General features: G+C 49.8%; 1 protein-coding gene across 1 annotated transcript in view; it reads right to left on the reverse strand.

Moving 5' to 3' along the window:
- TCERG1L (transcription elongation regulator 1 like) overlaps positions 1-10,755 on the reverse strand; it is a 94,678-nt gene extending 83,923 nt beyond the window's left edge. Inside the window, exons 1-3 of the mRNA XM_075026648.1 lie at positions 10,370-10,755; positions 8,897-9,043; positions 7,903-8,083 (exon numbers count right to left, since the gene is read on the reverse strand). Coding sequence (XP_074882749.1) covers positions 7,903-8,083; positions 8,897-9,043; positions 10,370-10,720 — 679 coding nt within the window. The 5' untranslated portion in view covers positions 10,721-10,755. The remainder of the gene's footprint in view (positions 1-7,902; positions 8,084-8,896; positions 9,044-10,369) is intronic.
- Between the last annotated feature and the right edge of the window lie 1,003 nt (positions 10,756-11,758).

Below are 11,758 nucleotides of genomic sequence, written 5' to 3' on the forward strand. Positions count from 1 at the left end.
TAAGAGCTTTTCTGCATTAGGAGGTGCTCCTTCGGGTGAGGACCAAAGGACCCCACCACAGACACTGACCTGGCTGCCTCTTCTTTTTTTGCCTGGAATACCCAAAAGACACAATTATAACACAAATTACTTCCACTGCAGTGTGCTGCTCTGTCTCCACCAAGCATATGGAACCACACAGCACTTGATTTCTATCAGTCAAAGCTTTCCAACCACCAAACCTCCTATTTCTGTGCTGTTTCCCATGCTAATCTGCAGTAGTTCAGCATGGGAAAAGGACACCAGAACTCAACACTACTAGGGAAAAAAAATCACACCAAGTATTGAGTAGCTTCCTAAGGGATCTGAGACATTTTCCATGTATATTTAAAATAAAAAATATTTTGAAGGGTTTCAACTTAAACATGTATGCTATGGAAGCCACATAAAATTAACCACCAATTCAATTAAATAGAAGTTAAATACTTTGACCCCAAAGTTGATGAAAGTTAGTAACGCTGAGGTCCCAAACTTCACCCACAGAAGGACGTAGACCATTCTCACTTCTTTTTAAAGCAATATGCAAGCTCCTTATTTTTAGTCATGAACCAACTGATCCCCACCACCCTGACTGCCTGCATCCCTGGTTTTTGGGGGTTTCCCCGCTGCCTGCCCTGACCTCAGGGCTGCTCTTCAGGCACCCACACCGCTGCCTGGTACCCATCAGTCTGGGGAGACAGAGCTCACAACCCCGCCTGGCGAGGATGCCGTCCCGGCACTGCCGACGGTTTAGCTCTAAGGCAGCAGCCGTCATAAAATACTTAACGCTGCTTCCAAAGAGGTATTAAAAAACAGCTCCAAAAGAAAGAAAAATAATTGAAATGTGAATTATTATTATTATCCCTTATTCCCTTTCCCTTCACCTGTAGAGTCTGTAAACTAAAGTCTTTTAGATGACAGTCCTTTATTAGACTGTTATCAGAATTAAAACTGACAACAACCGCCTTTTGATGGAGAGGGGAGAAAAAAGAAGGTAGTTGAAACAGGCTAAAACGACTCATTGCTTCATCCTCCCTCCTTGAAGACAAACCATTAAAAAGGGGACTACCATACAAAATTCGTGCAGAGATCGGTGGTTCCTGCCCTCACCAGCCCCCCCAGCCCTCCTGCTGCGGGGAGCCCCGGCAGAGGTGGGTCCTGCGCAATCCGCCTGCCCCTCACCAGCAGTGCTGGTGTCACAGAAGCCATCTTGGCCAGCTAATCCATTAAAACACAAGGTAAATTAAAAAAAAAAAAACAAACAACATGGCAAAGCCTGCCGATTTACAGAAGAAAACGAGCCTTTTCTGCTTGTTTTCCCCACTCCTCCCAGCCAGAGGGGCAGGGACCCAGGCAGGGCTGTGCCCACGGCTGGCAAGGGAAGCCCCACGGCCAGCCATGGCAGGACACAGAGGGAAAAACTTCTTCTCAAAAATATTTCAGTCATCAGTTACAAATCTGGTATTTCTGAAAACCCTACATGTTGGATCATTTGCAGAGCTGATAAAAATGATCACTTATATATAAAAAAATGATAGCTAGGATTAAAAGGTTACCAATTACAAAAATGTTAACTTTGAAGACATGAGTATTTTAATAATATAGATACTTATACTACATATACATACACATAAGTATACTGACTTCAGTACATCCAAGGAGATGCTGGCTCGATTTGGATTTTCCCCTCTCGAGGGGGCTGCCGCCGGCTCCCTCTGAGCAGCCGAGTATGGGCACACGCTCCCTGAACGTCAAGGTTCCATTCTCAACTTTCTCAATAAATTGTCCCTCACGCTGGGAGGAGATCAGATGCAAGATGACAAGTGGAAAGAGGTATTAAAAAAAGGGGGAGGTCCAAGTTTAGTGGGTCAGAGGCAAACTTCCTATCTGCAGACATTTTGTGAATACCAGGATTGGGGTTTTTTATTATTAGGTAATTCCCCATAAATGGATAGCAGCTAGGAATATAAGTTACTTTTATTATTGTTTTATTTATCAATAGAAGGCTGTTTACTACTTGGGATGAAGCACTAGCGATTCTCCTTGCTCGCTCCACTCTGCTCTCTACCATTTAAAAGCTATTTTCTGGTGCCATGAAGTCAATAGGACCAATACTCTTTGGCAGACTGAGGTGCCATTCCAGTTGGGTACTTTCTATAGAATAAACATATCTCTGAAAAAAGATACACACAACTACCAATAAAAGTAAGTTTCCTTTGCAGAAACAACGAAACCTTATTTTTATCCCATCTGTTTCGGTGGGCTCTGAGGTGCCCTCCTGCCTGAAAGCCGGACCACCAGCCAGTTTGCCTGTTCAGTGACTCCACTGAACACCAATTCACAAACGCCCCAACCCCACCGCTCGCCAGGGCGAGCCACTGCACCGCGGTTTGGGTGCTCTCCCACCGGTGCCCACGAGCCGCCTGGAATTCCGCTCCTCTTCCCACCTGCACCCAATGCCCCCCCCAAGCAATGCCCCCCTCTCCGCCCCCCACATCAGGGCTTGGCACCACACATGATTTTAAGGGGACCTTCCGATGCCTCTTGCAAGGAACTTGGTCTTTTCATCAAGCACAAACCCCTGGGAGAGCTCCAGCCCCCGAACTCACCGCGCCGGCACCGATGCTGGCACAAGGCGGGTGACCGCGAACCTGCCGGCCCCGCTGCCCGAACCACGCGTGGTCCGAGATGTCGGCTGCAGTGCATCGGAAGCAGCATTCATTATATCAATAAAATGAAGCAATGGATTGACTTAAATAGCATATTTACCCCAACGCAAAGGAGAACATATCGATATCCCACCTCCTGTAGCCCAAAGAGAGGGAAAAGAGCTTATTGCCTTTTCCCTCTGTAAACTCCAGCTATTGCACGAGCCTGCCAGTAACAGCACCACTAACGGCTCACTTTTTTGCTCACATGCAATACATAAAAATACCTGGCTCCTCACAAACAAGAACAGCCCCTGTCAATCACTGAAAGATCTGGATTTCTTTATAACGAGGTCTTAGGGCCAGGTAGGACAATATTATGAAAGGGTCAGAACTACAAGCCTTTCCCATAAACACTTTACATGTAGTTTTATTTCTATAATTTAAGTGGGAAAAAAAAAAACAAAACCCAAACTTAACTGGGCTCAAGTATGCACTTGATTTGGGTAGATAACAGAAAAAGCACCAAAAAAGTACAAACTTCATAAGCAAAACAAAAACTTTGTAAAGGCTGTGATTAAAGTCAAGCATTTCAAGAGACTTAAAGTGTTCATCTCTCCAGCGCCTGAATGCTCCACAAATAAAGAGGGTTTTGTGGCATTTCAGGGTTCTTCAGGTTCCTGCAGTACTGCTATTGTTTTCCAAACAGGGAGCCCTAGCACATGCACATTAAGTATCACAGAATCCAACTTGAAAGGCCCAAAACCTGACTCCTTGTACATACATGTGCTTCAAACATAAAGCTTGTGTTTAGGAAATACAGAAGGTCAGAGGTCCTGTGTCACGTATTTCAAAACTGCTAAAAAAGTAAGAAAATGGAAGCCAAATTTAACACAAAGCAACCACATTTCTTCATAGATTTGTAATGTCTGAAATTTAAACTGAAATTACCTAGAAAACTGTATCTGTACATGTATGTCTATTTGCATATACATTCTGATACTCGCTATGGAAAGTATCGGCTCAGTCCCGTAAAGGTTACCGGGATTAAAAGAAAGGAAAGGACACTAACAGGAAGGATCAAAATTTTAATCTACATAGGATCAGTAATGCTAAAGCAATCTGGTGAAAGAACATACATGAACTCTTCATTCTGGCATTTCTGATTTCAACACCAATGGATGAAAGAGCAAAAAGATTGCTATGGAGCAAAGAGATCCTGTGGAAATGTAGAGGCAGGAATGAAGCTTTGACTTAGCAGAAAATATTTTCTATTGAAAAATCATTCCACAAAAAAAAAAAAAAAAAAAAAAATCTGATTTAAGACGACTATTTTCCTTCAAGTAAACCAACACCGAAAAACACTGACAGTCTTCATTCCAGGTTAGATTGCCTTTGTTACAAATGAAAAAAATACCTTGAGCATTTTGTTAAAGGTGAAAACCATTAAAAGGCTTTCACCTCATCAATGTCTCCTCCCAGCACTCACAGTTCTGACGCGGCTCCCTGAAGGAGACCTCCGAGAACACAATGTGTTTGCCATAAGGCATTAATGCATTCTTCTGCATGCACCTTAGCTGCTATTACTGAAGACAACTATTGTACCAGGGCGAGTACGATGCTCAAGATCAGTAAGAAAGTGCAATTTATGTTGAAATGTGCATAAAAAAAATAATCCATTTGAGGACAGTCAAACATTCTATAAAATGGAAACAAATGTTAGATCTTCCTTTGCTCTGAGTAGAAGCGCAGAAGGCAGCATCCAGGCTCCACTCACCCAACAACCTAGCTGAAGCTCCTGTGCTACAAACACTCTATTTGTGAGGTTATGCAAGCCTCCAAATTGCTGCTGAGCAACTGCCCACAACTTTAACCCCTAGAAACTCTCGAGGGTATTTATTTGATAAGCCATTGGCAAGATTTACAGAAGCAACCTTCATCTCTATGTGCTTGCAGCACAGGTTGCAGCCAGGACTTGGTTCAGGTGTGGATGGAAATTCCTTGTTGCAGGCTGAGGGTCTCCCTACAGAATTCCTGGGACTGTACGTAGATGATCTGCTCAAAGCATGATACCCTGAAATGAGCTGCAGAGTGTCATGGTCTTCACTGAGGAGCCCAGTAGCAACCATTATGTTACTGGTTCTACTGGAGTGCCCGCACACTGTCAAGGTTTAGCATCGCACTGGGGTTTCCCGGAGAGCCAGCAAGCTTTCCGTCCCTGCAAGGGCTGGAGCCTGCGCGATACGGGACCATGCACCCAATTACAGGAGACGTTGACTCGCTAACCTTGCGTTTTATAGCCACCCTCCAGCAAGCAGAAGGCAAACGTGGATTTCAAGGGCTATAAGCTGAAAGCCACCACCTCGGAACTTCATAAAAACACTCAATTTTTGACCTGGATGGGGATGCTTCCGTCGCTGCCCTCCCGGCGCAGCCGCTGCCGGAGCAGCAGCCTGCCGCAGCTCTGCTCACACGCTCCCGCCGGCAGCTCCCGAAGCACCTCTGGGGAACGTCGCTTCTTCAAGAGACAACACACTTGCACCTCTATCTCCTGCTCCCTCCCTCACAGGAGGCTGGACGAAGGGCTTGTTCTCCAAGGTTTCCTGGGAAAACCTTCTCGAACGTACCAGTAAGAACACACCCTTCACAAGGGCCCACCACCGGCGATGCTCTTGAGAGCCAGGAATGCCAAACCGCAAGAACGTACCTTCAAACATTTAAAATAGCATCAATAATAGCAAAAGCACGGAACATCATGTGCCAGAGGGCTACAGCCGTCATGGAACGGGTGCCACCAAGGGGTCCTGCCAGCGGTCCCTCAGCCCACGTCCCACGGCCACCGACCGCACGGGGATGTGTGGACCGCACGGATGCCGTATGGGCACGTCTGCCTTCAGGACCAACCCAGCCCCGACTTCCTCCGCACAGCAGAGCGCACAACGCAGGAGACAAAAATATTAATCCTTTCTCAGCGAAAATACCTAGGCGTTGCTTTCCCCACAAAAAATGCAGTATCCAGTAGACTTAAAACCACCTATCATTCCTAGGTGGGAAAATAAAATGTCACTATTCGCTTTAGATACACAAAATGGTAAGTACATAAATTCATGTTTTGCAATATGCGTGAGAATAATAGCTGCCTCCTTTTCTCACGGAAAATAACACCGTCTAGTAGCTGGAGCTCGCAGCTGTTAAATTATGTGCACTACCATTCGCCAAACTCCAGTGCCTCATTCCTTTATCTTTGTAACATTGCTGATACATTGAGAAAACAATTATATCATTACTGATAACTGTGGAAGGCAAACCTGCTGTAAGACAGGCTTTCAAAATGAATACAGCCACAGAGCCTGCAAAAAGCTTATTAACTTCTCAGTTTAAACCACTTAACTAAGCAATTTGCTCTCAGTATTTTTATTACTCTTCATATTAAGTGTAAAGATTATATAGGAAATACTTCAAGTACTACCATAACACTTCCTAGAAGCAGCTTCTGACTATACAGCTGGAGGGCACCAATATTGCCATCCTGCAGTAATGCCATCACCGCGCACGCTTCTCTGCTCAACCTCTAGAGTCCACACGCGGCCAGGGATGTTATTGGATGAGCATCGATCGCATCAATCCGAAATAAGACTGCGGGAGGGATGGGAAGACTTAGAAAGACGGTCGGGGGTCTTTGTGCTCCTCCCTGCACCTCTCCCAGCCGAACAGGAGCTCAGGGGGTTTCTGAAGAGGTGGCAGCCAGCGCCGAGCACGCTGCCAGAGAAGGGCTGGATCCACCTGAAGACCTCCTGCGAAACCGGGCCTGAACGCGCGTATACTGCCCAGGGGGAAGAAAATCTTCTGTCCTCTGTGCTACTTACAGACCACAAATGTGGCATCAGGCTGGGAAAGCCCCTGGTCGGTCCCTAACCCGCTGCCAGGTACGCTCTTGCTTTGCATCTGAAATACTGGATGTGATGAAATCTGTTTGTTTAAAATAGGGAACTATTTTAAATATAGATAAACAAACGACGGGCTGTCGCTCCCCTGCACGGAACACCTCCCTCACCGTCGCGCCTGTCCTTAAAACCACGCTTTGAACGGTGCCTCCTGCCCGGGAGCACGGCTCAGCTATTCCCCGCGGCATCCCAGGAGGAACGCATCAATATAATGGGGTTTCGCCCGTGGCAGGCTCATTTCCGAGCGCTGCCGAGCAGCACGCCAGTTGAGCATCGGGCGATTCTGGCAAGAGGAGAAGGCAGCTTACTGCAACGGCTTGCTAAAACATCAAAATATGGAACCGATTCGAGCGGTTCAACATGTTTCAATACAGAACAATATTCACTGCTAATTAATCAGCCTGGCAAATGAACCCAAACAGTCAGGATCTCTTCCAGCAGACTCTCACAGAATCTCTGCATTACCGGCAAAGTACAAGAAAGCTTCCTGTGTCCTAGACGTTTGCAAAACAAGAAGTACTTGATAGGGCAAAGAGCAAGGTAAGAGGGGCTCTGCTGCCAACCGGACGGACGTTACCTTCCATCTAAGAAAGAAAGAAACAATTGGCAGCGAGCCATTAAGACTGTCCTAATCCCAAATTCAAGAATATATGTTTGGGGTTTAAACATCAGGAGCATTTTACTTCTTAACCTTTTCTACGAAACAACTGCTATTTTCAATTACTACTGTAGCACCAAAATAGAGAGATTCAGCTTCACTGCAATGCATTTTCTGTTCTTTTCCAAGTATGAAGCTTAGCTCTGCTGTTAACAGCTGTGACATACCCGAGTTCTGCAGATTAATGGAATTTATTGCACAAACATCGTTGTGCATAACCGAGTCTTAATGAGATGATGGATCAATTGCTCTTCTCTACTGATAGCTGTCTACACAGACCACACCAAATTCTTAAAATTAGCAGCCAGTAGGAGAATTATACATGAACCGTGTTGGCAATTTCTTGTTTGAAAATAAAGCAAGTGTGCTGGGAGTGGCAGGCCCCTTCATTCCAGAAGTTGACAACCAGTGATGGAACAATCTGTTACAATCCTCTATAATTACACATGGTCTTTTCTTTCTTTAAAAGTCATTCAGAGGATGAAACGCACTTTGCCATCAAGATTCAATCAAGCAAGAGATTTTCAGCTGAACAGTATGAAACTCTTACTTTAGAGAATAGCTTATGCATCTCCCAGAGATGCATTTTAAAAAAAAAAAAAAGTAAGTACTTAATTATTTACGTCCTACTGACCTGGCATCAGCTGAGGTGCCAACACCACTGTGGGAAGAGGCCTGGAGGCAGCAGCTGGCCTGGCTATAGCCATAGCTACTTGATTTGTCATTAACAGAGGTTTCTCATTTCCCTGGAAGAGTCTTGATTCCTCAGGATGTATCCATGCTGAATCCAGAGCAAATGCATTATTCAAGTATATCTGTCCAACATAAACAAATAAAAGAATGTTAAGGTTTGAGATACTTTATTTTCACTTTTACTTCTGAATTTTGTATCTTTAACTCAGTATTACAGGTAGTATCTCAAGTTGGGGACAAACTTGCAAAAATAGATTGATTTCTGCTCTGTCAGTGTTGTAGGCTGAGTTTAGTTGACCCTTTAAAAATTAAACAGCTTTTAACACGACTAATGAGCCAATGCAGCATCACAAAAAGGAAAGAAGAGCTGAAAGCAACTGTGTCCCCAACACAGCTACTGTGGAGCAAGCCCACCTGCAATTCGGAGACTTCGGTCACCTTCCGAATTGGCGAGATGGGGGTGAGAGAGGGAAATGGGGTACAGTCCCAAAGCCACGTTTACATTATTCAGCTGGGTAAAGGTCCAGATGTAGGTAACCGTGGGCGGGACAAGGGCGCAGGACCACGAGTGACACCCTGGCACTGGGGACGCGGCAGCGGTCGCGGTGACGCCACCGCCGCCAGCGCTGTACCACAGCATCCGTTTTGGGGAAAACCAGGGGAGGTACCAAGAAGGAATGGAAAATGGAAAACTCTCATCATCACATCCCATCGTAAAATAAAAACATTCTACTCAACGTAATAAAGTGTAAAGATAGTTTGCTCTCTTTAAGACTTCAGGAAAGTGAAGCTGTGTAACTGCTGAAGTAGCCTTCTCCATTAACCGTCCCTTACAACACTCCTCCTCCGCCTTCACAATTCACAAAGCCCGTAACACTTTTCAGCTTAGGTACTTTAGCCTTAAAAATACTTCAACATACCAAGATCAGACTTACCTTGCAGTTTGGTAGCCTCTTATCGATCCAGTTTTTCCCAGCATGAGGCGGAACCGTAGATGCATACACAGGTGGAAAAATAGGAACGAACTCCACACTCGAAGAAGGTGAAAATCCTATGACCGGAGAATGAGCTCCAAATATCCACTTAGGGGAGAAAAATGGGAAGAAAAGTTACCAAAAGGATTTTACCCTCAGCAAACGGATGCTTTTCATGATTTCCTGATTACAGGAAAGATGAGCACAGAAAATTTCAAACGTGTCTCTTCTGCCCAGCAACCATTTGTGTTTCTTTAGGCATTAGACGGTGAGCGACGGATGGCACTGACATTATAAACTGCTTTAGAAAGCCACAAACCAGTAGCCTGGCAGCAAAACCAGTACTTGGCTAATGGCTGCTAGTCGCCAGGGAAGCTTGGTTTTTCTCTGCTCAAACAGAATCTCACATACAAAACAGAAACATCACCCGAAAGTGTTTCTAAAATTCATCTGGAGGCAAACAAGAACCAAAGGAAATGTCAGAAACCTATTTTCTCTTAACTTAAATTCATTTGGCAAATAGGTTCCCACAGTAAAACCACCTCTGCAGTTTATTTAAGTGGTCTCACACTGGGGAATAATTGATGTTACTGTTTCATTAGACCCAGCACTGCCTATTTTCTGCCTCCCACTAGCTCCGCTCCCAAGCCACAAGAGACGCTCGTGCTCGAAAAGGCTGGAAATCTTCACACGAAATCGAGCGGATACTACGGTGCTCGCATCTCTCTCTTATTTTTACTTCTGCCTAGTAAAAAATACAAAGGCGAGGCACAACCACGAGCACAGCTCCCAGCATCTCCGCCGCTAACACCTGAAAACGGCCGGAACGCTTCGCTCTTTCGCACGCAGCCTCGCGACAGCAGTCGATAACTGAAATATTCATCGGGGAGAGCACTGGCGAGACAGATTGGTTCAGCCGGCATGACTCAAAACTTTAGTCTTTATGAATATTCAAAAAAATAAAAAAATAAGAAAAAAAAAAGCAAGGCGCTCGGCGTGGCACAGGACCCTGCGAGCGCCGCGTCCTTTCTGCCCTCCTCCCGCAGAACCAGCCCCGGCGGGGGCGGCCAGCGGCCTCTCGGGGTAGGCGGGCAGACCCTTCTCCTGCCGGGGGCAGCGCGGCTGCCGCTCTCCGCTCCCCTCCGCTCCCTTCCCGCACCTTCTGCCGGCGGCCGCCCGGTACGGCAGCGGCGAGCGGAGCCGCGCACCGGCGCCCACGGCGCAGCGCTCCGCGGGGACCCCCACCGCGTCCCCCCCCCCGGCCCGGCGGGCACACAGACAGACAGACAGACACACAGACACGGGCGGGGGGGGGGGGCGGCTGCCGCCGCGGCGCCCACCCGGAATCCCCCTTCCCCAGGGCCGGCGATGGGCTCCGGACAGTGGGCGACGGTGAAACTTCTGCCCCCCCCCACGGAGCCGAGCCGCCCTTACCTGCCCGTGGAGGAAGGCGGCGTGGTGGTGGTGGTGGTCGGCGGCGGCGAGCAGCGGCAGGAGCGGCTCGCAGGGGACGCGCCAGCCCGGGGCGGCCCGCAGCAGGGCGGCGGGGGGGGCGGGCGGCGGCGCCGGGAGAAGCAGCGGCGGCGGCGGCGGGGGGGGCGGCGGCGGAGGAGGAGGAGGAGGAGGGGGAGGGGGAGCCCCGGCGGTGCCCCCCCCGACCCTGACCAGCCCCGCGGCAGCCGGGACCACCCAGGCCCAGGGGGGCGCGGGGGGTTCGGCGGTGGGGGGCCAGAGCAGGGCTGGGGGGGGCGGCGGCGGGCGCTTAGTTGCGGGAGCCGGCAGCATCCTACATGGCAGGGGGGGAAGCGGTGGGAACCCGTGGCGGGCCGCCCCACGTTCCGCACCGGCACCGGCGCCGCCGCCGAGTGAAACTCCACTTCGCGGCGGGGTGCCGCCGGCAGGCTCCGCCCGGCGCGGGGGGGGGACGCGGGGAGGGAGGGAGGGAGGGAGGAGGGAAGGAGGGAAGGGGGGGGCCGCGCTGGGGCCGCCCTCCGGAGGGGCGGGGGGCACCCGGTAACCGGCCTCGGGGGTCGAGATGCTCCCCCCTCCTCTCACGCCGGAGGAGTGCGGCTTTTGCTGTGGTCCGCGGGGGGGGGGAGGGAAAAAAAAGGGGGGTTTTCCGCGTCCTATCGCATTAAGGTTGTTCACCAGCGCCCGGCATCTCGGGTCCTCCTCTGCTGCGGGGAGACGTCTCGGCGGCCTTTGGGGGGGGTTAGGGCTTTGGGGGGGGGGCGTCGAGGGGATGCGCGGCCTCACGGGGTGATGCCTGGGCTGGGCACGGCACCTCTGCCAACCCCCCCCTGCCCCCGGCCGCCCCCACGGCGGGGAACGGAGGAGGGAGAAGGTTTCTCCGGGGTCAGCCGGCGGGCTCGAACGCCCCACGGCCGCCCCCTCGGCTGAGGCCCTTGTCCGGCCTCCGGTAGAGAAATGCAGGAATTCGCTCGCCCGCAGGAGGAGGCGAGCCCCCCGCCGTCGCCCCCTGAATCCAGCCCCCCCGAGAAAGAAAGGCCTTTGGGGGAAGGAGGTGCCCGGCACAGCAGCGCAGCCCGCTGTGGGTGCTGCTGCTGGGAAGGTGGGAAGGGTCCCGCTGCCCGGGACACCCCCCACCAGCCCCACCGCCACCATCGCCCAGGCCTGCCCGCTGCTCCTGCCGAGCCGTAGACGGCCACATCGCCAGCGCCTCGTTAAAAATTAAGCTTTTGACCCCTGGTCGCAGGTAACCTCTAGCAGTTAGGAGTGAGTCGTCATACTTCGTGGAACGATTCGAGGGGAAAACGAGCACCCACCTCCTCCGCAGGTGCCCGGGAGCAGGTCCCTTCCCCA

Source organism: Buteo buteo, chromosome 4 (assembly GCF_964188355.1).
Source record: "Buteo buteo chromosome 4, bButBut1.hap1.1, whole genome shotgun sequence".
Lineage (NCBI taxonomy): Eukaryota > Metazoa > Chordata > Aves > Accipitriformes > Accipitridae > Buteo > Buteo buteo.